The sequence below is a fragment of the Argiope bruennichi genome, chromosome 8 (assembly GCF_947563725.1).
Source record: "Argiope bruennichi chromosome 8, qqArgBrue1.1, whole genome shotgun sequence".
Classification (NCBI taxonomy): domain Eukaryota; kingdom Metazoa; phylum Arthropoda; class Arachnida; order Araneae; family Araneidae; genus Argiope; species Argiope bruennichi.
Window position 1 is genome coordinate 110,349,170 of NC_079158.1, and position 23,493 is coordinate 110,372,662.

Consider the following 23,493-nt stretch of genomic DNA (forward strand, 5'->3'; position numbering starts at 1 on the left):
TTTTCTGATGTTAGCTTTAAATATAGAAACTAATTTTGTTTTTAATGAACGATATTAAAAAGGATTTCAAAATAAGAACAAGCAAACAACTTCTTTTCAATAACTTAGAAAATATTTATTTACATTTTATTTTCAAAATATATCCCATTTACAAACTGACAATATATTAGACAGTGTCGTACAACAATTTTTATGAAAAATTAATACATTAATAAGAAATTCATAGGTGCAAAATTTGGCACAGAAAAAATAAAAGCAATAAACATAGAAAATATAAACACATTCATCATTATTTACTTGCAATTCAGTATTCAATTATTTGATAATATCTACTAGGAGGTAAATAGAAATGACTGGCCATATAGAAGGAAAAAAAAATATATTATATAAAATAATTTAATTTTATTGAATCTAACAATTGAAATGGATCAAAAATACAAATTATCGAAACAAACTAGTAACATAATGACAATATTGGATATAATTTATAAGATTCTACCGTAAAACATAATTATCAGACTGAAAATTATGTTTATTGCAATGATTTTTCTAACTATAATATATAAACTAAAAAAAAAAAAAATGATATGTAACACAGAAATACTGTCTTGAACCAGTTTAAAATGATATCATTGTGACAAGCATTTCTAGCATTAAAAAGGTTCAAAGTTACATGACCTTAACATGAATTAGAAAATTTCGAAAAATAAATGCCTAGACAGAAATAATTTTTACCTCTAAATAACTGCATGTCGAAAAACAGAACCATGTAAATAAATAAGAAAAACAAATGCTTTATTATTAAATGAATGGTGTAAAAAATAAGTATAGAGAATAAAAGATTTATATAAAGTAAACAATAATCATGTCTCCTTAGAAAAATAACAAAATTTTCATGTGTGCAATGGAGAAATATTAATTATTTAAAATCTTTTATTATTGTTATTGCAAGAAGAAAAAAAACATTGTACCAGACATGAGGTTTTTCTTCTATAGATTCAAAATATCTATTAAATTTCTTCTAATACAAATACCAACATTTATAAATAACATATATATTAAATCAACATATGTACAATGCTATCTAAAATTATCTATATATGAAAATATTAAAGTGATATGTAAACATTAGACTTAAAACAATCAAAAGACAACCATTAATTAGAATAAGAGATACGGTCACTAAATAATAAAAAAAGAATTAAATAGTTTAAATGCTATTCTTCAAACTGTTGCATAGATTTACAACAATCTGAAAACAAAACAAAAAAAATGCTGAACAAATGTTCATAGATTTTTTTTCCTTCCTAAAAGTTATTATTAACTATTAACTTAAATTATGAACTAATTTAATAATAACCAACATACAAAATATTCAATCAAATAAGAAATCAATGTAATTTAAAATAAACTATTTCTCATTTCCTTTCTGTAAGTTTCATGAAGTATGTCTTCTGGAATTTAACTTATCCCTTAGTAGTCTTTCTAATCTTATCACAGGTGATTCAAATAACAATGATGCTATCCCAGCAGCACTGTAGGAAACTATTAGAAAACCTAAATAAAACATTACCTGAAAAAAGAAAGAGATACATGTAAGAAAAAGGTGCCTGAAACACCTTTTGAGTGGTTAAGACGGTAAAATGAGAGGGATTCTAATTTCAATAGTTTCAAGGTCATTGGTTCATATTCATTTAGTTTTCAATTAAATTTATTTAAAGTTTAGTTGCAATGTTATGGAGGGAGGCGGAAGCAGACATTCTTAGATACTTGTTGTAACACTTTGAAAGTAGTCACACAGTCAAATAAAAATAACTTCCTATAAAGAATTCAACAATAGCTCGATCAGTGCATAAATGAAAGATAATTTTGGTAATTAATTAATATTCTTAACCTTTTGTTAGCAAATTGCCAACATGGAAAAAAATACAAGGCAAAAGATTCTTAAACAATCTGTAGAGATCAAGATAAATCAAGAATTGCACATGTCCTTCTATCATTTATATCAGGCCAACATTGCCACTCAAGAGAATCAAATATTGCCAAGTGCATGATATCAAGTGAATGGCATAGCTGAATAGATCCGATTGTTGTTAAAAACAGTTACAATAAACTAGTGAAAAGAAATTGAAAATGATTCTTCAAATAAAACAGCTTGATTGTTACTATGTTTTCAACATGTAAAAGACCAATTTATGGATGAAAAAAAGATGAAGCAGTAATAGCATAACTGATACTAACAAATGAATTCGTTTCTCCAACTGGTCAACAATAGATCTTCCACACAGAATATTATATGTATTCATTTCAACAATGAGCAAGAAAAACTTAAATGCTAAAATGTATTACAATTCACTTAAAAGGGTATTCTCAGATGGAAATTGGTATACCAAAAATGCAATCCTTCTGATGTTCTTATAAATTAATTTTATTAGTTATTAAAAGATTTGCAATTGTCCTAACATTTTATGCCTGCCTATGCAGGCATAAAATGTTGGGTATTGGGTCAATTGAGTCTTAAAAACTTATTTATCATTTTTATGCATCAGATACATTTTCTCAAAATTAAAGTAATCAAACAGTTTTTAATCAGTTTCTAAATAATTGAATAAAACCTACCTGCAATCATGATTGATCAATTTCTAATTAAAAATTTTTGAATTGTTATGCAATGAATAAAAAATATACTGTGACATAGATTTTAACATGTAATATTAAAGGTATTATTTAAGATAAAAAATGTCAATAAAAAAGATTGCATTGTAATTCAACTTTACAAGTAAAATATTTTTTTACTAATTAATTTTTATTTTATTTTGAAGTTTATATCCTCTAAATAAGTTGTAAAGGCAGGATTTTTCAAATAGAAAAAGTGATAACTATGACACTATCAGTAACACTATGACACTATCCCGCTTAGACAGTGGCATAATATAAAACACATGCCAAACAAAAATACAGAAGAATGAGATCAATTATTAGATTCACAGAAATGATAGCAATATGAAATGAATTAAAATATTAAACATGTCTTTGACTGCATTTTACTATACTAGTAAAACACAGTACTAAAAGAAGATGAGTTGTATATATTATATAGTCACTCATTAGATATATTTATTTCTGAACTTTCATTAGATGTATTCATTTCTGAAGGTTGGAAATTGTAATGATATATTAGCTTATTGGCATATATCTCTATTTGGCATTTTGATTTAAATGCAGACCTTTATTTATCAATTCATCTAAAGGGCACAAAATATCTATTGTTTCAAATAATATATGGAGTATAAGAATATAAATTTCTAATGATGAATTTAAAAAAAAATTGAACAATTAGTTTTGCAAATTAGAAAGTAATTTTTAATTCGCAAAGAGATGGTAGGCTATGCATTGCAAAAAGAGATGAAAACAAAGTTATATTTGGTAACAATTAGTACCATGTGACCATTGTCATATCATAATTGTAATGTACAAAAATATCGTTTTTTTTTTTCTTCAAGACTTGAAAAAAACTTGAACAAAAACAAACTTAGTAATGATTCTCAAATTGACCAAAAAAAGGAAGCACAAAAGTTTTACTTATATCTAAAATATTGAAGATTTCTTCTTATAATGAAAAAACAAGCTTTTAGTAGCTCTTTTTTTAAGATCTGGAATGCAATGCCGATTGAAAGTCAAACTTCAAATGCATGAAATGGATGGCAGTACATGGTACCAGAAGGTGACAGCAAGGGTCCATAAATGTCTAAGGTGTCAGTCTTAGGGAAAAGGTAAGGTGACAAAATTTTATATATATATATAACACTAGTTCAAACTAAATATGATGTGGAAGTCGGTAACAAAAAAAACTGACCTGAGTATCTGGGCATTTATATTTCCAAAATCACTAATTCATTCAAATTATTTTCTATAACAATCAAACTGCTCTTGGGGAGACTTAAGACAGTATATTTTGTTTAAATAACATCTGATAATAACAGAAATTAACAGAAATCTATTTAGATTATTTAAATCCATGCTAAATGAAATTGATGTGAAATGCATGTAATATTAGAGATTGTGTTCCTGGTAAGCAAACCCAAAATAAATGCATAGAATCCAGTTATAGCATTTCAATAGCTGTACCATAAAGACTATAATAAGTATCTACATAAGATTATTGTAGATGATTAAATGTGATTTGGTCATTTCATACTGATACCAAGCAGAAATCAAATGGAAGAAAACAAAAAATAAAATCAATATATGAAATATAAAATACTCTTTATAAGTATTGTTTTGAACTGCCATGATATTTGCCCAGAGGCAAAACAATAAATAAAATCAAAAGATGAAGTGTATTGTATTGATCTCCCATAATGGTTGCTCACAGGTAGGTGGTAAGCAGTATAGCAATCATTTCAAGTGATGTTGTTAGAAGAAGATCAAATTCCTTAAAAAAAAATATTATCCATTTCAAAAATCCCTTTCAATAAATATAAAAATTGCAAACATTATTTAAACTAAACAAAGAGAATGCATTTAATTCATAATATTTAAAATGGACTGGCTAAAACTTAAGAGAAAATCTTTTTATTTAAAGAAACGGAACTTATAAATATATATGTATTTAGAAGAAATCAAACTAAATAAATTCTTCAAAGACTGACTACCTACTCAATAAAGAATGCTCTAAAAAATTTTTAATTCATTGATTCAAAAATAATCTAGATGTTTAAATAAATCTGACGATAAACTTCAAAATTTTACAATCATTACCCATTGCTGTGCCTAGTAAATAAAGTATTTTTCAAATTAAATTTAACTAAATACTATTTGAGATTCACTTTGTCTTAAAAATATTTAGATGGACTTACAATGATTTCAGAAGAACTAGAAATTTTGAATTCCATCAATAATAATATCTCTGGCCAGCTTTATAATTAAAATTAAGAAAATAAGTTTCTTTTTAATTAAAAAATTTCCTTTTTTAATTTCATAATCGTTTTCAAAACTTCAGGCAAAAACATAGTTCATGTGTATTTTTTTTTAATTAATAAGCATCATTTTTAATCTATTCTTTTTTATTTTATTATTTTTTGGAGGACTACATGTTACAGAAAGGGATGCCAGAATAGAAATTTATTTTAAGGAATACAATTTCTATAACTTTAGAATTTAATTTTAAAATAATTAAACTTAGTAACTACCATTCTAATTTAAACTCTAAAATTTTCAAAAATTTGATATTTTCACAATTTAACAGGATTAAAAAAATTTGCAATAATAAAAGCTCTTATATTTTAGCAACAAACAATCTCATTAAAAATTTAACTATTAACGAATTTCCCAAAAACTTTTGCAATATAGAAGTTTTGATAAGAGAGGGTCTGTTTAATTTCTGACTTCCTCCGGTTTGTTAGCTTTGAGTTTTAATTCAATAGATGGCGCTTCAAGTTTGATGACGATGCATTATGACGAAACGTGGTAAGCGGATATAGCTTAAAACGTGGAAAAATTAAATTTTAGTTTAATTTAACGAAATGCATCTACAATAGCACATTTTAACCTCAAGTAGTTTTCTTCAGAATTGTACTTTCAATTTGTAAGTATTTTGCCTTGTGTTTATATTACTTTTTTGGTTCTATTTTCATGTATTTTGTGGTTTGATTTGTCGTGGTCTTATTTGGATTGTTTTTTTGCTAGTGTTTTTACTTGTTTTAATCTTGCGATACTAATTTATCTCCAAAACCTCAATTTTCTGGGATTTTCGAGTCACGAGGGGTCAGTTTGTTGGACGAAAGTCAGACCCCTCACAGAAAAAATCCCTGGTTTGAATCCTTGCCTGAGGGTGACAATTGAGAAAGTCTTCGGGCCGGATTCATTTAATCTTTCTTTTTGATTCTTTGGCTGTTAACTTAATATTTATTTCTGATTTTGTTAAGTTCATTTGTGTTTTAGTTGTAGCAGCATTAGCGCTCTCTAAATACAATGTATATTTTATATTTTATTATATAGATTAAGAAAAATTATATAGGTGTTTTTGCACATTGTTTGTTTATGGATTGATAGTTTCTTAGATGGACTTACAATGATTTCAGAAGAACTAGAAATTTTGAATTCCATCAATAATAATATCTCTGGCTAGCTTTATAATTAAAATTAAGAAAATAAGTTTCTTTTTAATTAAAAAATTTCCTTTTTTAATTTCATAATCGTTTTCAAAACTTCAGGCAAAAACATAGTTCATGCGTATTTTTTTTTAATTAATAAGCATCATTTTTAGTCTATTCTTTTTTATTTTATTATTTTTTGGAGGACTACATGTTACAGAAAGGGATGCCAGAATAGAAATTTATTTTAAGGAATACAATTTCTATAACTTACTCTGCTTTTTCAAATAACTTAACACTTTTTCTTTTACTCATCTTGCACAGCAATTACCATATGTTTATACATTTGTAAGAATTGCTCCCCAATTAGCTATTTCAAAATGGTGGTGATGCTGATAGCTTTAACATATCAGTTCATATTTAATGGATGAGTTCTATAACACAAGAATACAAACATTGATCTCATGGTTCTAATTCCAGAGATGATGAAAATGTTGAAAAGTAAATTAACAACAATTACATTTGCCTTATTAAATATTCTGTAATTTCATGCATTCTTTCTGTTCATGATCTTTGAGAAAATTACCTTATGGATAAATTCTGTATTTAGAATACATTTCTTTGAACCTTTTTCAAAAATAAGATTCAAATACAGACAAAAACTAAAACATAACTTGCAATATATACAGAAATAATGACAAAAAATGCAAGGAAAAGAAATCATAATTAAAATGGAATTGAGGTTCAATTTAAAAATCATACAAACCATGTTAATATGATTGAATTCAACCAATCGCTTCACAGAACTATAATATCCAAATAACACAATTGGATGAATAAGGTAAGCACAATAAGTCAGACGACTCAGAGGAATCCATGCTTTCCATGAAAGGATGCTATTTATTACACCTGAAAGAACAAATCTAAATTTGTATTATATTGAATTTTTTATGTACAGTACATGAAACAAGATATTATAAGTGAAAACTAGTGAACATGAAAAGGAGGAATTTTCATAATATTTACTCCTCTGTAAAAATACTTTTACATACTCTTATTATTTATGCTTCCTTAATATTTTGTATATAATATTAGGTACAATGGAAAATATAGCATTTAAAAAAATTACAAATCTATGCATGTTTCACGAGAAAATGAAGAAAAAAATAATAATAAAGAAAAAACCAGTTTCAAGAAGTAATGCAATAAAGTATCATACTAGCCTTATTGGTACAGTGTATCTGAATGATTTAACCATTTGTTTTGCACAGTTGCTCAGAAGCAATGTTTTTCATTGATTCTTATGGGAGATCTATAAATGCTTTACTTGTGTGTCATAAAGATATCTTTATACACAGATTTCTGGATAATAATTAAAATAAGTTTTTAAGAATTAATTTTCAAAAAATTCTAAGAAATGTAAATATATTACACATGTCTTATTTATTTAGTATGAACACCAAAAAGTATTTTACAGCTTCTAAATATTTGCCAATTAAAGGCCTAGGTTGCAACAAAAAGTAATAAGATATTGCAGTCAGATGAAAGTTACTACTTGTACCATCCCTTCCAAAAGAGTTATTCTATCATCAGCAACTTATTAGTATAAATGTAACCAAACATTGCTAGGAAAAGGGATAATTAGCTTATTGAGTAGCCACTATTCATGCCACATTCAAGATGTCATATGGGGGGATGTAAGGGCTAGAATAAAGTTTATTAAAAAAATTTAATTCTTGAGTACTCTTTGCATGGCTATAGTTAAAACTGTCCTATCCACACACTTTTGAAAGATATATTTTTCATGTTTTCTATGAAAACTTTCAAAAATATTTCAATAAGAATAAATATTTTTCCACTCTTTAGTTATATTATCTTTTGGCTACTTTCTATGATTTGCATTTACTTTTATATTTCAAAAGGAATAAGGTTTTCATCTCCTTCAAATTATATTATCTTTCATCTACTAGAGGATTTATTTAAAAATTTAAGCAATTGCCTTAATTTTCCAAATAATAAGGAGAGTTTCAATTCTTTTTCTTCTCATTTTAGACATTCAAAAAATAAACTTGAATTCAAATCAACATTTTGAATTATCATAATACATATGAAGACCAAAATACTTTAACCAATTCAAAGCTTTATTACAGATTTTTTTTTCAATACAGATTGTATATAATATACATCTGTATTGGAAAAAAAAAAGTTAATTGGATACACAAAATTCAATGAGAAACTTTAAGTATTAATTAACATATACAGAGCTTATTTTTTAAATATTATTTCAATCAATGGTTGTTTAAATTTTAATTTATCACTCAATAAAAAATCAATTTAGATCGGCCTGATAAGTGTAGTAACATTTAGTACCATTCTATTAGCAAAATAAAATATATTCAAATGAATTGGTTTTTATCATAAACATACCTGCCTGACCAATAATGCATACAAAAATAACCCATGCCAATCCCAATGCAAACCCTACATGGCTTAAGGCATTGTAAAATGAAGATCCCACCAGGGTGAGTTTTTGATGATAAAGGCCAAACACACAGGCTAATGTAATACCAGATGCAATCATCCACCCAACTAATAAGGTTATCTAAATATGAGACAAAAAAAAAGATATTGAAGTTTAGAGCAATATAATTATCATAAATAAATTTTTTTCAAAAATATTAAAATTAAATAAACATGGAATAGTGAGAATTTTAACTACTGGTTAAACAAGTTAAAAAACAGAAAGACTTAAAAACTACTTGGGTTCCTGACATGAGAACAGCCGATTCAAAAATATAGAGAATTTCATCCAATAAAAAAAATACTTATTTTTTAGTTTACAAGTATACAAATCTTTGTACAAAATTAGTATTGATCATTTTTTTAAAAAAACTTTTAAAATGCTATATTTTTTATTACATATTCATTAGTCATAGAACAGAAGTAATAATAAAATAAATAATAAAATCTAAATATAAATATTTCTCTATAAATATTTTTTTTTACCCATCTACCCTCAACCCCACATTAATGTTTCTCCAAACATTTACAATTTCTTTTCAATTTATGATTGATTATTTCTTATTTTAACATTTAAAATAGTTTTATATGTTTAAAAAATTCTTTTTTTAAATGTCTTTTTAAAGAGTTTTTTTTTTCTAGTTAATTTTGTAAAGTTGAAACAAATATGATATCTGAAGCTATTTGACATCATACAGTACATAATTTAAAGCAAATATATTAAAATAGGTTGCAAGTAAATCATTCAAGATATTTTATTCTTACATTTCATTACAAAATGTCTGTTGTTAACTGTTAAAGAAGTAAACTAATTAATTATTTTATCAAGATTAGTTTTAGGTTTGGTTTTATATTTTTATTTAAATGAAAATTAACCTTATTTGATTTATAATTTATATACTGAAAAGTGAAAAAATTTCTACCATTAGAAAAGTTTAATCATAAATTTGTTATAAGATTTTATCAGAGTAATGTCAATATTAAAAATTTTTTATTCTTATTTGATATATTTTTTTCCTCTTCCTGAGCTCAGGGAATAAGGTACTACCCTGGTAAAAAAAGTGTAATCTTGCTTTTGTGTTTCATTTAAAATTACCTGTTGATAGGCGGAAAATGAGTAGTACCATTCTTTACATAAAAATTTAAAATTATAATCTGCAGTTTTGTTTTTTAAAATATCAGAGGAACTTTTATTTGAAAAATAAAAATGTAATTAACCCTTTTAATAATGAATACCTTTACAAAGAAAAAGCAGAAACATTTTACTTGAAACTAAAAATTATTATTGAATACATTATACATATTTATTTAACTCTCAAGAAACTTACCAAGTTCAGCTTGGTGGCATTGTATTGTTTTCTTTTATGCAAATAATAAGCCAAGAGAATTCCTATTAAGTAGGGACCCACTCTAGTATAGGGTTTAATATAAAGTTTATCAAAAAAATTTGTCCACCTGAAATGCATACACATTAAACACATTAAATAAATTATTTTAAAAGAAGTTAATTGTAAAATAACTGCTTTAGGGCATCTTAAAATAACAAAAATTATCACAAATTCAATAAAAGACAATACATTAAAAAATTGCAAGTAAAAAAATGAGAATGAAGCAAAAAAAAATAACAGCATACTATATTATATTCAGTAATACAGAACAATGAATTTTGTGAATTGATTTCATGATGAAAATAATTTATTTACAGCAACATGTACATATAGAAGCTAAAGGTTATATGATATTATTAAAGGTCTAAATCATGATTTCATATTTTTTTTCTCTATGACATATATTAAATAGAAAGCAAAGTGATTTAATTGTTAGGAAAAGAGCTTATCAATTTAATGCATGCAGATTAACAGCCAATAGCAACTTATTAGGATGATATATTAGCTTTAATAAAAGGAAAGAAGAAAATGTGCATTAAATCCTAAAATACCCTACATGTTTTTAAAAATAATTTGTTACATTCATTTAACTATTTATTTACCAATAGTACTTAAAAGTACTATTTCAAGCTGATATCTTTGTAAAATGACATTTTTTTATTTATTTATTTTTTATCATAGTGTTCAAAAGAACACAAAGAATGCTGCTGATACAGCAAACAGCAGATATCTACTAAAGGCAGAAACTAAAAATATTTAATTATTAAATAAAATTAAGTTAATTTGTTAATTTTTAAAGCCTTTTTTCCTCTTTTTTGGTCTTATTCTGCATTGAAATTTAACTAATGGTACAAAAAAGTAAGCTAAAAAATTTCATAGTAAAAAAATTTGGTAAAAAAAATTTAAATAATGAAACTCAATCACAGACAAGAATATAACTTATAAAATGTTATGCAAAGTGGATATTGTGTCAAATAACATAGAATGTGTTGAAAAAATAATAAAATTAAATTCTTTTACACAATATTTTAAAAATATATGCTGCACTTTACATTAAAAAAAAAACGATTGATACATATATTTAAAGAATTTGTTCGTACTTGCTGCCTTTAAACCTTAATACTTAGAAATATTACATACCGCTCCATATAGTCTGCACCCTTTTTTGCTTCATCAACAATATTCTCTAAGCCAGGTATCAAATTGTATTCATAGGAGATAACAAAACTTGATATAAGCGTTATGCTAAATAACAGCCCTAATATTGAATATCCAATCTTGGGCCATCTGAGAAAATAAGACATATTATAAGTAACTTATCCAAAAAAAGAAATAACGATAATTTACTGTTTTATCTATATCTATATAAAAGCAATAAAAATGTTCAATATTAAAAAAAAATTACCATACCTCCATAAAGTAACTAATAACAAAGGGCTGATGATATAAAACTGCATATCATTTGCCAAATACCAAGACCACCCCATACACTGTAAAATATGAAAAATGTTAAAATGTTTTATAACTACAAAAAATTTTAATTATATTAAGTTAATTTCACTGAAACATATATTTGCATAAACGGCTGAGCAGGAGAAGCAGATACTAATTTTAAAAAAATAAAAATAAATGACAAAATACTTTTCTCTAGTTCTGAAAAAGTTCTTCAAGAAAGAACTTTCCAAACTTCTAATTATACTAAATAAAAAATTTAAAAAAAAAATCTCTAATATATAATAATGACTGTTGAAAATGGATAATTGTATGAAGTAATAAAATTCATAATTAACATAGAATTTAATGTACTTGCAATAAATAAACTGAATATGAAACAATATAGAACTCAACATGTACAATAATTGAAATAGAATCATGTTATATAAATGTAATAAGCATTGGAGATAAAAACTTTGAACTTTTTTAGAAAGCTAAGAAAATTTATATTTAAATTTATCTTACTTATCTTATATTTAAATTTATCTTAAATACTAATAATTATTAGCTATTACAAGAGTAACTTTGAATTTCCCTGCATATATGTATCCACAAAATATTAACTAATAAAAAAAATAGAAGAAACTATTATTCTCATATAAAGACATATAAAAAAATAACAAATGTTTTTCTTTTTCTTTCACCACCTTTCCTGAAGAATCAAAACTTCATTACTTTGCAAAATTTATTACTATTCTTTCATTTGCAAGTTCTTAATACAACAATTTCTTTCATCGAAATGTAAACAAAAACAGTTTGACCATAATATCAATATATAAAAACTGGAAGCAAAACTATGATCTTAATATTTTGAATCAAATACATGCTTAAAAAAAAACTTTAAAACTTTTCAATGTTTTGAATTTGATCTCATTTTAGATATCTTACCTGATCAGCTGTCGACTGGAAATTGTTGATGTAAAGTAAATTCCACCACCAATTAGTTTTGCAGTTGTAATCAATATCAACATCAAGTGATAGAGGACCAGAGCTTAAATATGGATAAATAGTGGTCCAAAATGCTATAATCATCATGTATGCTGGTGTTAGCCTGATAATGAAATAAATTGCATTTGATTAAAGAGAGCTTTGCTATAAGACTACAATATCAACTTTAGATAAAAACATTAATTACAAATTAGTTGCATGAAATTTGGATTAAAGTTATTTTGAGAATTCCTCCCTATTTTACGGCATTTGTATTAGCTATGAATTTTAAATTTTAGCAACTGCATGTTTTTGTTCAGTATTTGACAAAATATTTTCAAGCGCATACAATAGTTATTTTCTTATTTCTAATTAATCAACAGATTTATTAGAATTGAAATTTATTTTTTGACGAATTTATTGTATATCAAAAATAAATTCATCTGACAATTCAAATTATCAATACAAATCAATTTCTTTGTATTTTAGAAATCTGGAATCTATCACCGAATAAATAGTATCCTAAATTTACTATCATTTTTATCAACAAAGTGTCCAGTAATCTTAAACACACAAAAAAACAAACAGGTACAATTTTGAGGATGTAAACAAATATAATCTTCTTTATCTTAGATCTTACCTTAGATCTTTATCTTATCTGTTATTAAATGTTTTGTTCAAGCCTGTTAACTGAAAATTTGATTGTGCTCTATTTCAATAAAATTTCTAATGCCCAACTTTAATGTTTCCTGCAACAAAATAATTTTAAGCATCCAATTCATTAGTTATTAAAGTTATGTCATTTTAATAGCTTTATATCAATTCTTTTTATAGTGATTAAAACCCTCCCTAATGCAAATATTGCACTGACATTAAAAATATAATACTCCAAATAATCTATTTCTAAATTACACACTGTCTTTTGAGTAAATATAATTTCACTTTCTTAATATATATTTATACACATTCTGCTTGTTTTACTAATAAAATGCAAGGTGGCTATTCCAACTATAGTCCAAAAGCTAATTTCAAACCCTGTTATAGACATGCATTTAATATCACTAGAAAAATGTTTTATATGACATCCAGAATTATACTTTTTAAACTCATAAATGTACTGCTGAAAAAATTATAGAGTCTAAATTTTTGAGAGTCACTCAATCCTATTAGGAATATTCAGTAAAATATACCTGTTACATTAAAAATTTAAACTATTCTATGATCGAAATTGGCTGAATTATGAAACTTTGAATACCATTATTTTAGGCAATTTCAATGTCTTCTTTAAAAAAGATCCATTAACCAATGACAGATTTGAAAATTAGATGATTGCTGATTGGCTTAAAATAATGATTATCATAATTTGGTCAGCTTTAGATGCAGGAAAATTGTTTTGTTTAAAGTATGTTAAGAATATTTTAATATGTCTAGTAGGATCAGTATACTGTATAAAAATTATCATCCTGTGACACCTTCTTTCAGTTGATAAATTTATTATCAGCTGTCTGGAACCTAAAAACATCCAGAATTTGAATCCAAAATATTTTTTATCCACCATTTAGGTAAAATTTAACCTTCCTATAAAATTGTGGAAAATAATTCTAAAATATTATTTAAAAGTATAAATGCCGAGTTTCAAAAGTTGTAAACAAGTTCTCTGTTCTATTATGTATCAAACTACTTGAGCTGATAAATTTATTGTTAAATTGCATTCTTTGATTCTTTGCACCTTTATGATAATATCTTCAAAAATTCATTTAAAAATCAAAAATTAAAAATAAAAATTAATTTAATGCTAAACAACTTATTTGCTAATAACTCAATCAATCAATCAATAGAAAGATTCATTTTACCATTGGTTTGGAAGAATTTCATTAACATTTAAAAACAGCTATTTTGCATTAAAGCTGTATCAGATAAGAAAATTGTTCAGCTAATGATATTCAAGTACTAATAACATTAGTCACAACAGCTGTGAGTTTACAAGTTACTAAGAAGTAACATTTGACACATTTCACTTTTCTATGAATAATTTTAATTGTTTAAAGTTCAACAACATTTCATATATGCAATTACACATACCTTATATAACGATGCACATAGAAATAAAACCATGGTATTTTGCCATCATTTTTAGGCACTTGTTGAAAGAATATATATGCAACTAAAAACCCACTGAAAAAATAAAATAGCCTTTTATTTCATAAAAGATGAAGGATAACTATATTTATTCACTTTGCACTTACAATGAAGTTATCTAAGAGTTTGAGTAAATGTATAAATAAATGTATAAATTGCACTTAATTAAATACATCTCAGCTAATATTTAAATAAACAGATTTTTAAGGGGGAAATAATTTTAAAAAATTGAAAAAATACAAAAAAACAAAACAAAAAAAACATAGGTGATGAACATAGAAATAACTCAGAAAACAGCAATAAGCAAATAATAATATCAGTACATTTTAATAAATTGCAATAAATCAATGTATATAAATTTTAATTCAGATGTCTGCCCTATGAAGTAAAACTTCGAAAATATTAAAGAAAAATGACCTCAAATTTAAAAATTTTTCCTCCTCATTTATCCATGACTATACTTATAAATCAAGATTATGAATCATGTTTATAAAAAAGACAGGAAATTAAATATGTATAATAAAAGATATAAATAGCAGTAAATTTAGCAACATACAAGCACATTAAAGTTATCTAAAAATGAACCAGTTTATACATTTAAAGAATGGTATTTCTACAACAGTAATAGCAAGTTCTCACCTGAGTAAAAAGAAAGAATCAACAGAATAAAAACCATTCAGAATTATTTGAAACAGCCAGTGGTCAACATAATCAATAGTCTCAGCCAAATTTCCTATAAAAATAATCAATAGTCTCAGTCAAATTACTCATTAAAAACAATCAATAAAAAAATTAATGAGATTAAAGTTTTCATAACTTGCATCAAATATGCATCAGATAAAAAAAAAAATGGGAAAGAAAAAAGAATGAGCATCCCACTTACTTTAAAAATATTAAAAATATTAATGAATAAAATTGCATAATATTTATTCTTTAATAGTTTCTTTATAATAAAATTTGACACAAATCATTCAATAACGAAAAGTACTAATAAAAGTTTTATTTTATAAAACTAGCATGATAGATCAAAATGAAAATCGCATCTGATTATAATGTAAACATCGATTTAATATTTATTCAATTTCTGATGATAATTTTTGTTAAAACTTGAAATAAACACATAATATCCAATAAGACATTTTTAATAATAAATTATACGAAGAAATATTTTCCATTTCAAAGGTCAACTTATTATCATCTTATTTTCATTTATAATGCTTCAACACATATATCTTTATATGTCTCTCATAACAGGCATGGAATTTATATAATGGATTTTAGATGGAATATTTTATTGTTTACATTGCATAACAGAATTATTGCAGGAATTTTAATACAAAAAAAAATCATTTGAATAGAGTTCCTCCTTATTTAATGAACACTTATGGAAGCTTCTTATTTTCAAAATGAAGACAATATAGTGTAATACAAATGATTTATTATTTTATTTCATGAAAATAAAAAAGTTAGAATTTAATATACTTACTAACAACAAGAAAAACAAATGCATAAGAATGGCAAACGATAATCCAAGTCATACTCAAGAAACGAATTCCATGCAGACAAGGAAGCTGTCCTTCAGCTCTAGAAGTGTTTAATATTTTCTCTCCATTAGTAAATATGCAAAAGCAATTGAGAAAAGGCTTGCATTTTTCTACACAGTCTGAAAAAAATTTCATATATAATATCCACTAATAGAGAGCAAAAAAACTAACTAGAAACGTTCTTGTTTACAATTTTAGTTTTACATTGTAATTACTGCTTATAATTTAATAAAGGTAGAATTTATAAAATCCAAATTTATTATATATTTAAACCATTTTCCGAAATATCACAAAAATTGTCCCTTTTTGTATTGTACTTATTAATTTTGTTTAACAATAGAATTTATTACTAACAATGATGCAACAATTAATTTTTAAATTTTTATAGAAATACCTTTAATGAAAAACTTATTCTTCAATAATTAAATGTACTTTATTAAAAACATTTGTATAGGAATGAAATGCAGATTCTAAATAAAATTAAAAAAAAGCAGTACTGTAAGATAAAATTAGATCACGAAAAATTACTTTTGCTATGTCTAGCTAACGAAAAAAAAATCCAGCTATAATATCAAAAAAAATGTCATTTAGAATCACTTTTCAACATTTGTTCAAAAATCATTTTAATATAGGTTTTATGGAAATGTTTCTTTTTTTTTCCTCAAATTTAGCAAAAATTTGTGTAAGATAATTTTAGTATTTCAACTTTTTTACATTTTTTTCTGGCTATTTTATTTCAACTTTAAGGAATTAAGTTCATTTATTAAAATTCAGTTTTCAAATACAAAATATTAAAATTTATAAACCCATCACATGAAATTAATGAGAGTAAATAAATTGATCAAAGGGGTTTGAAAGTCTGTTCCTTTATTTATCCTAATTAACTTTTACCCATTAAAAAGAATAAATAATAAAAGAAAGATTTACATGGTAATGTAACTAAGCTTCCAGTATCAACCAAAAATACATCAGAATCTGCAGTAGAAGTACTCTCGATATCTCCATTTATTGAAAGTTTGTCAGTATCATCTGTTCTAAAAATGGTAAACTTGGTAGTATTTTCTTTTGCATAGTATTCAAAAACTGTTATAGAGCTACCTATTATAGCCAGAAGAAGAAATAAGGACATCAAAGATCTGAAAAACAAGAAGAAACGGAACACAGTCTAGAAACAAAGCACTTAAAAAAGGCTGGTAGTTTACACAATTGCAACAATAACATTCAAAAGAAAAAATAAACATTTACAAAGCATTTTGTTCTCTTTTATATAGACAATAAAATTAATGGATCATCTTAAAGTGAATTATTAAAAATCAAAAGTATTGTGGTTTTCAAAAAATTTTATTGTATACAATAAATTGTATTTTTTTTTAATGATAAAATCAATTATGTACTTTTTTTAACTGAAACTACAAGGAAAAAATAGCTTAGAATAGATTACTGATCATACTTTTTCTAAATTTTTTCTCAATAATACAAATAAAAATATAAAATGATTAATTTACAGACAGAAATGTGCACAAACTGTCTTCATTATCTATTTGTTGCATATTAATGGTAAACTGCTGACTTTTTAATATATATTCTTTTATTTTAAGTGTTTTTTCCTCATTTAATTTGAAATAAATTTAATTTTAATAAAATTATATTGATACAGATTTTTTTAAAAAAATATTTATGTATTGCAAGGCATATGTGAATTTTTAGAAAATAAATAATTCAACAGAAAAAATAATAAAAATTACATCACAACGATGGCAGCAGTAGTTAATTTCTTTGATGAAGGTTTGCAGGTCAGAGTAGTATTACTCAGTGCACTGTCTATTCTATCATCAAAATTTGGGAGAGAACCTAAAATAATAAATTGGTCAACACTAGCATAAGATTACAAATTTCATAAAACATATCTAGATATGAATATTCCATAATTGTTACATTCAGTAGAATTAAATGATCTTAAAAAGAAAAGCAATAATATTCGTAACATTTTAAATAACATTCTACAGTTATGAAATAAATTACAACCATTTCATAATTAAACAGCAAAACTTAAGTAGCAATAAAATTAATAGCTTTTATTAATTAGTATTGTAATAATGTCTTAAATATTAATACAACAATTTGTAATGAAAGTACTACATATATATGTAATGATATTTTAAAATCTAATTTAAATCTCAATTTCCTAATTTTTATCTTAATTTAGCCCATATTAACTTAATTCTAAAATGTTCTCTTATTTCCTGATCTAATTCTCATTTTTTTTATTTAATGAATTCTATGTGCATTTTATAAAATTGCTCACTTCAGCATTTTCTCATGCTCCAAATGAAGGAATAAAAATCACTAATGTTCAACATTTTTTTAAAGATACTTAAATTTCCCTTTCCTCTACATGTGTCAAAGTCTATACATGTCAAAGAAATCCTTATCAAAATCTCACAGTATAACCACTGAAGGAAATTTTTTCTCTTTTTTGCACTCATATAGCAATGCAAATGAGCATCAGTTTTATCAGCACTTCTCGAGCATAATATGTCTCTTGTGGAAAAAATATATCTAAGTTTTAAAATTTTTAAAAATTTCTTTTTCTTAACCATGCATCAGTTAAAATATATTTTCATATATCTAATTATATAAAAAAATTTTAATGATATTTGTTGCAAAACATTCACAGAATTAAAATAGTCAAATTCAGGATTTAAAAAGAAGAAAATAAGAAGAGAAAAACAGAATATTGGACTGTTACATAAAATTTTAATAAAATGAGAAAAAAAAGTGAAATGTGATTTTAGATGCATATACATAATAACTTAATGCAAATGAAGAGCAATTGCTCAAATAATTAACTGAATGTTCGGCTCTCAACAACATTCATTTAACGTAAAATAATGGTGATTAAAGCAATTTACAATTTCTTCCATTATAGATTAAATATGTAACTCTATATATTCATGATGCAAAACTAAACATGAAAAAATGTATCATATAAGACATATTGAGTAGAAATTTGAATGTTTCATATAATAATTTAGACATAATGCATATAATTAACCCTCTATTAAAAACACAGGCATTCTCTTAAATCACTTGTATATATTTTATGCTTATTCTAGATATCTATAGCTACTTATCTCCAGTCATTTCCCATAAAAAAAGTGTGGAACAATAAAGTTTTCATGTGTGTCAACCATCATTAAACACAAGAATACTATTTGATTTGTTAAATCTCTATTCTTAAAGTCACAAGTTTTCCACTTAATCTTTTTATTTCTTATTGCACATTATGATAACTATTTACAAGAAAATTTATTTACCAAGAAAATGATTTTTTTTTTCTAGAAAATTATGCAAGACAGTCAAATTATACTCTTTTTTCTCCTCATTTTACAATGATGCAAATGTTGATCATATCTGAATTGCAAATTTGTTGTTCATTCAGGTTACATGTATAATTCATGCAGAAAATGAAATAAGTAGAAAGTGAATAACATTACTTTGATGATCAACCTAATGGGTCTATACTGAATATAGTTATAATGTCTATTGTATCTTTGTATCTACTTATGCTTCTTTCAAGCATATATCAGTTGTAAAGTGGCTTTCTCTGAAGTGGTTTTGGTGATACCTAGTTAGATCATATTAATCAGAGGACATAGCAAGATGTTCTGTCAAAGATTATTGAAACTTGATATGTGCAAACTGAACATATATATAAAAGCAAGCACAAAGTCAGTATTTAAAAGAAAGTACATTTGAATCCATTATGATTAAATTGTATTTATTAGTTATAAAAACAGAACAAAAATCTGAGTTTTTCTGCATTCATAGGCTGATTATTGTTGATAGAACACTTGAAAAAGCCCACTAAAATAGACCATTTTCCATCATATTAAGCTTAAAAAATATCATAATTTAAAAGAGATTCCCCTTCTTATTTCTATGAGAAGTATGCTGACTTACTAAAGGTACAGAAAAAATAAAGCTAAAGAAGTTACTTGTGGTGACTGCAGTATTTATATATGTTTAAAACATATAAAAAAACATTGGCAAAGAATAATCTCTTACAGAAACTATAGATTTGAGAACTTTCTACACTTAATTAAATATATTTAATGTTATTTTTATTCTTTCAATTACAAATCTAGATGTAATTTTTTTTTTTTAAAAAAAAAGTGAATTGTGAAGTGAAAAAGAAACTATAGATTTGAGAACTTTCTACACTTAATTAAATATATTTAATGTTATTTTTATTCTTTCAATTTCAAATCTAGATGTAATTTAAAAAAAAAAAAGTGAATTGTTTCTTAATTTGTAATTATTTTAATATTCTGTGTACAATTTACATAACATTTTAATTACAATTGTTTCTCCCTCCTCTTTTTTGCTTATTTTTGCAATAATTTGTTTCTTAAATTCCCATAAAATTAAATAATATACCTGAAAACTTTTTTAAGTAATAAATTATTAAAATTGATATTTTATATTAAAAAAAGACATATGCAACCCAAGATACATATCACTGTGTTTAATCGTGATTTAGATAGTCAAATTTGTTTACTTTAATTAATAAATTATAAATAGACATATATTTAAATATTAGGAATGTAAAATTAAGTACAGAATTAACCAGGCAAATTTATCAATATATTGAACAAACATTAAAAAGTTTAAGTCTTAAATGTAACTTCTAAAATATTGGAAATTGCAAAAAAATAATAACTCAAAAGGTAGACTTTTTTTTCTGTAATAATTCATAATATTAATGAGCCCAGTGCTTACCATTCAATTTCAAATTTGTTACACTACTCAAGATGCGTCCATTTGGATTACAGGATTCAGGCAAACATACAGCTATAACTAGAGGCAAGGGCTGAAATCGTACAGAATTATTATAAAAAATATTCAAATAAGTTCTTAATTCACAAAAAAAAATTAATCAAAATTTACCATATCTCCCTGCTTCAGAGGAACTTGAAGTGTACAATATTTTCCATGATAATTTCCTACAGTAGTATTTTTCTTTGGAGGTGCAAAACTACTTAGACATTCATCATATTCTCCAATCCATTTTAAATTGCCTAATAAAATTCCACTTTCTGGTTTCCCATAAGCATCCAACACTAGAATTGAGATAAAAATATTTGTGCATATTGGGCAATACTTATATCATATATGCAAGTAGGAAATTTTCAATACTAAGACAGTCTGTTATCATTAGAACAAAAAAAAATTATTCAAAAATTTAATGATATAAATACAAACTTTAAATTTCCTGTTAGGAGGTATTAATTATTAAAACATATTTAAAAAATTATAAATTGTAGTATCCAAAAGATTAATTTTAAATAATAATAACAAAAATGTAAAACAGAATAAATTTGAGTTAAACTATTTTTAAAGTTGATAATTTTTATAATCCTATTATTATTCCATTTAAAGAAACCATGATCGCAATGTACGTCATTTTAATAGAGCAAATGAAACATTTTCAAGAATACTTATATTTTGACTTTTGAATTTAGACTGAAAAATAAATAATAAACAAAGGTTATATCATATTCTAACTATTTTAGACTTTTGGTACTGGATTATAAATTTTATTTTTCCCCTCAACATAAAATATTAATAGAAAAAATGTTTAAATATTCTTTTTAAATTATATATAATGTATGTACCGATTGAAGACAGTAAATAAATATAGTTAATTAATGTTTTGTTTGTTTGTTTTTGCTAGATTTTTTGGTGCAAGAGCCATTTTATTGACTATACACATTATATTTACTGACTAATAAATGTATGAATACTGACAATAAATTAAAGTATACAATAAAATAAACAATCATGCTTTTCTTTCTATCATAATATATAATTCCGGATTACCATAATAAAAAAAATTTCTCCACACTTCATTGGCATAACATGAACAGAGAGAAAAAATTTCTTAATAGATATCATATGACTAAAATTTTAATATTAGAATGCCTTATTTGAATTAATAATATAACTGAAAAATTATTCTAGAAATTAGTTATATTATCCCATTTAGCAAAAACTAATTTATCAAGCAACTAAACATAAATTAAGTTTCCACAATACATGAAAAAAATGGTGTGCAATCACAGATTAGCAATTTCTTCCTAAAATATTTATTATAAAAAATATTAATTAGAATACAGAAGCTGATTAAACACTAATTTATAGAAATAAAGTATTATTTTAAAAGAGAAAGAATTTCATTAAATTTAATGCAAATATTTTTAATTTTGATGTCCATCAATGAAAATATGTTATAATTTATCACTGAAAAATTAGATTTATAAATCGAATAGTCCGTACGCGTGAACTGATATAACATGTAATTAGACTGACATAAAACATGCACAGTTTTCATAAAATATATACCAATGAAAAAAAAAAAGAACATTTTAAGTCATATATTCACTTTTTAGGGACCAGCCATCAGGAGATTTAATATTTTCAAAAAGGTATATCAAGTCTCGCCAACATTTGATCGAGGTTTTTGCAAACAAATCTATTAATATTGGATAAATGTTCTTTGGGACTGAAGCTTCGAATTCTTTTAAAATATTTTTATCCTCTTCAGAAGCTAATTTTAAATTTTCCAACACATGAATGTGTTCTGCTGATTTTTGAATTATTTTAGTGAACTGAAAATCTGTCTCACTTCCTTCGTTATAAGCAAACGCAAAATTATTTAAATAAAGTATAAGCAAAATAATTAACGTTTTAGTGTCCAAATACATTTTTGAGCAATATATTAAAGATTGACAACAATATGCAAGGCCTATATTAACGTCAGAAAACGGTCTAATTACTGCGCCACACAACAAATGACATTGTTATTTATCTTTCTTATAAATGATTGTGAAAGAAGTTGCTCAATCCGATTACTTAAGATACGGAAATATAGAAAAATTCGTTTCAACTGTATTATTACAAAAAAGTAATTCTAATAAAAATAGTTTAAATTCCCTTTTGTATCTGACCGAAACAGACAAGTGTAATAATTTTGTTCACTCTGGGTTAAGCACAATAGCAGACGATTTTGAGAAAATCGAAACACAGCGCACTACAACACTGAGGCCAGATTGCATATGATAAATTGGATTGTAATCTAATTCAAACAAACAAAAAAAACTTTCGTAACTTTTAAATTAATTTTTCTCTTAATTTCTGGAAAAAAGTTCAATAATATTGTTGAATTAAATAACTAGAAAGGTAGCAAAATAAGGCTATAATCATCTAATATAATAAACAGTGTTGATTCAAGATGTATAGCGAAGAAATCTGGTTTAAAAATAACATCTAAATTATTCTTACTCTCATTAGAGATTCAGTCAAGAAAATATTATTTTGTTTCAG

General features: G+C 24.6%; 1 protein-coding gene across 1 annotated transcript; it reads right to left on the reverse strand.

Annotated features, from left to right (window-relative positions):
- Window positions 1–193: 193 nt before the first annotated feature.
- On the reverse strand, window positions 194–23,201 carry LOC129981155 (nose resistant to fluoxetine protein 6-like). Its single transcript, XM_056091858.1, has 15 exons — window positions 22,553–23,201; window positions 21,058–21,230; window positions 20,890–20,980; window positions 17,853–17,958; window positions 17,035–17,243; window positions 16,050–16,226; window positions 15,203–15,296; window positions 14,507–14,599; window positions 12,386–12,548; window positions 11,414–11,493; window positions 11,144–11,290; window positions 9,944–10,070; window positions 8,523–8,697; window positions 6,862–7,004; window positions 194–1,573 (listed from the first exon to the last, which is right to left on the reverse strand). The coding sequence occupies exons 1-15, from the start codon at window positions 22,872–22,874 to the stop codon at window positions 1,439–1,441; spliced, it is 2,235 nt and encodes a 744-aa protein (XP_055947833.1). The 5' UTR covers window positions 22,875–23,201; the 3' UTR covers window positions 194–1,438.
- Window positions 23,202–23,493: the final 292 nt, after the last annotated feature.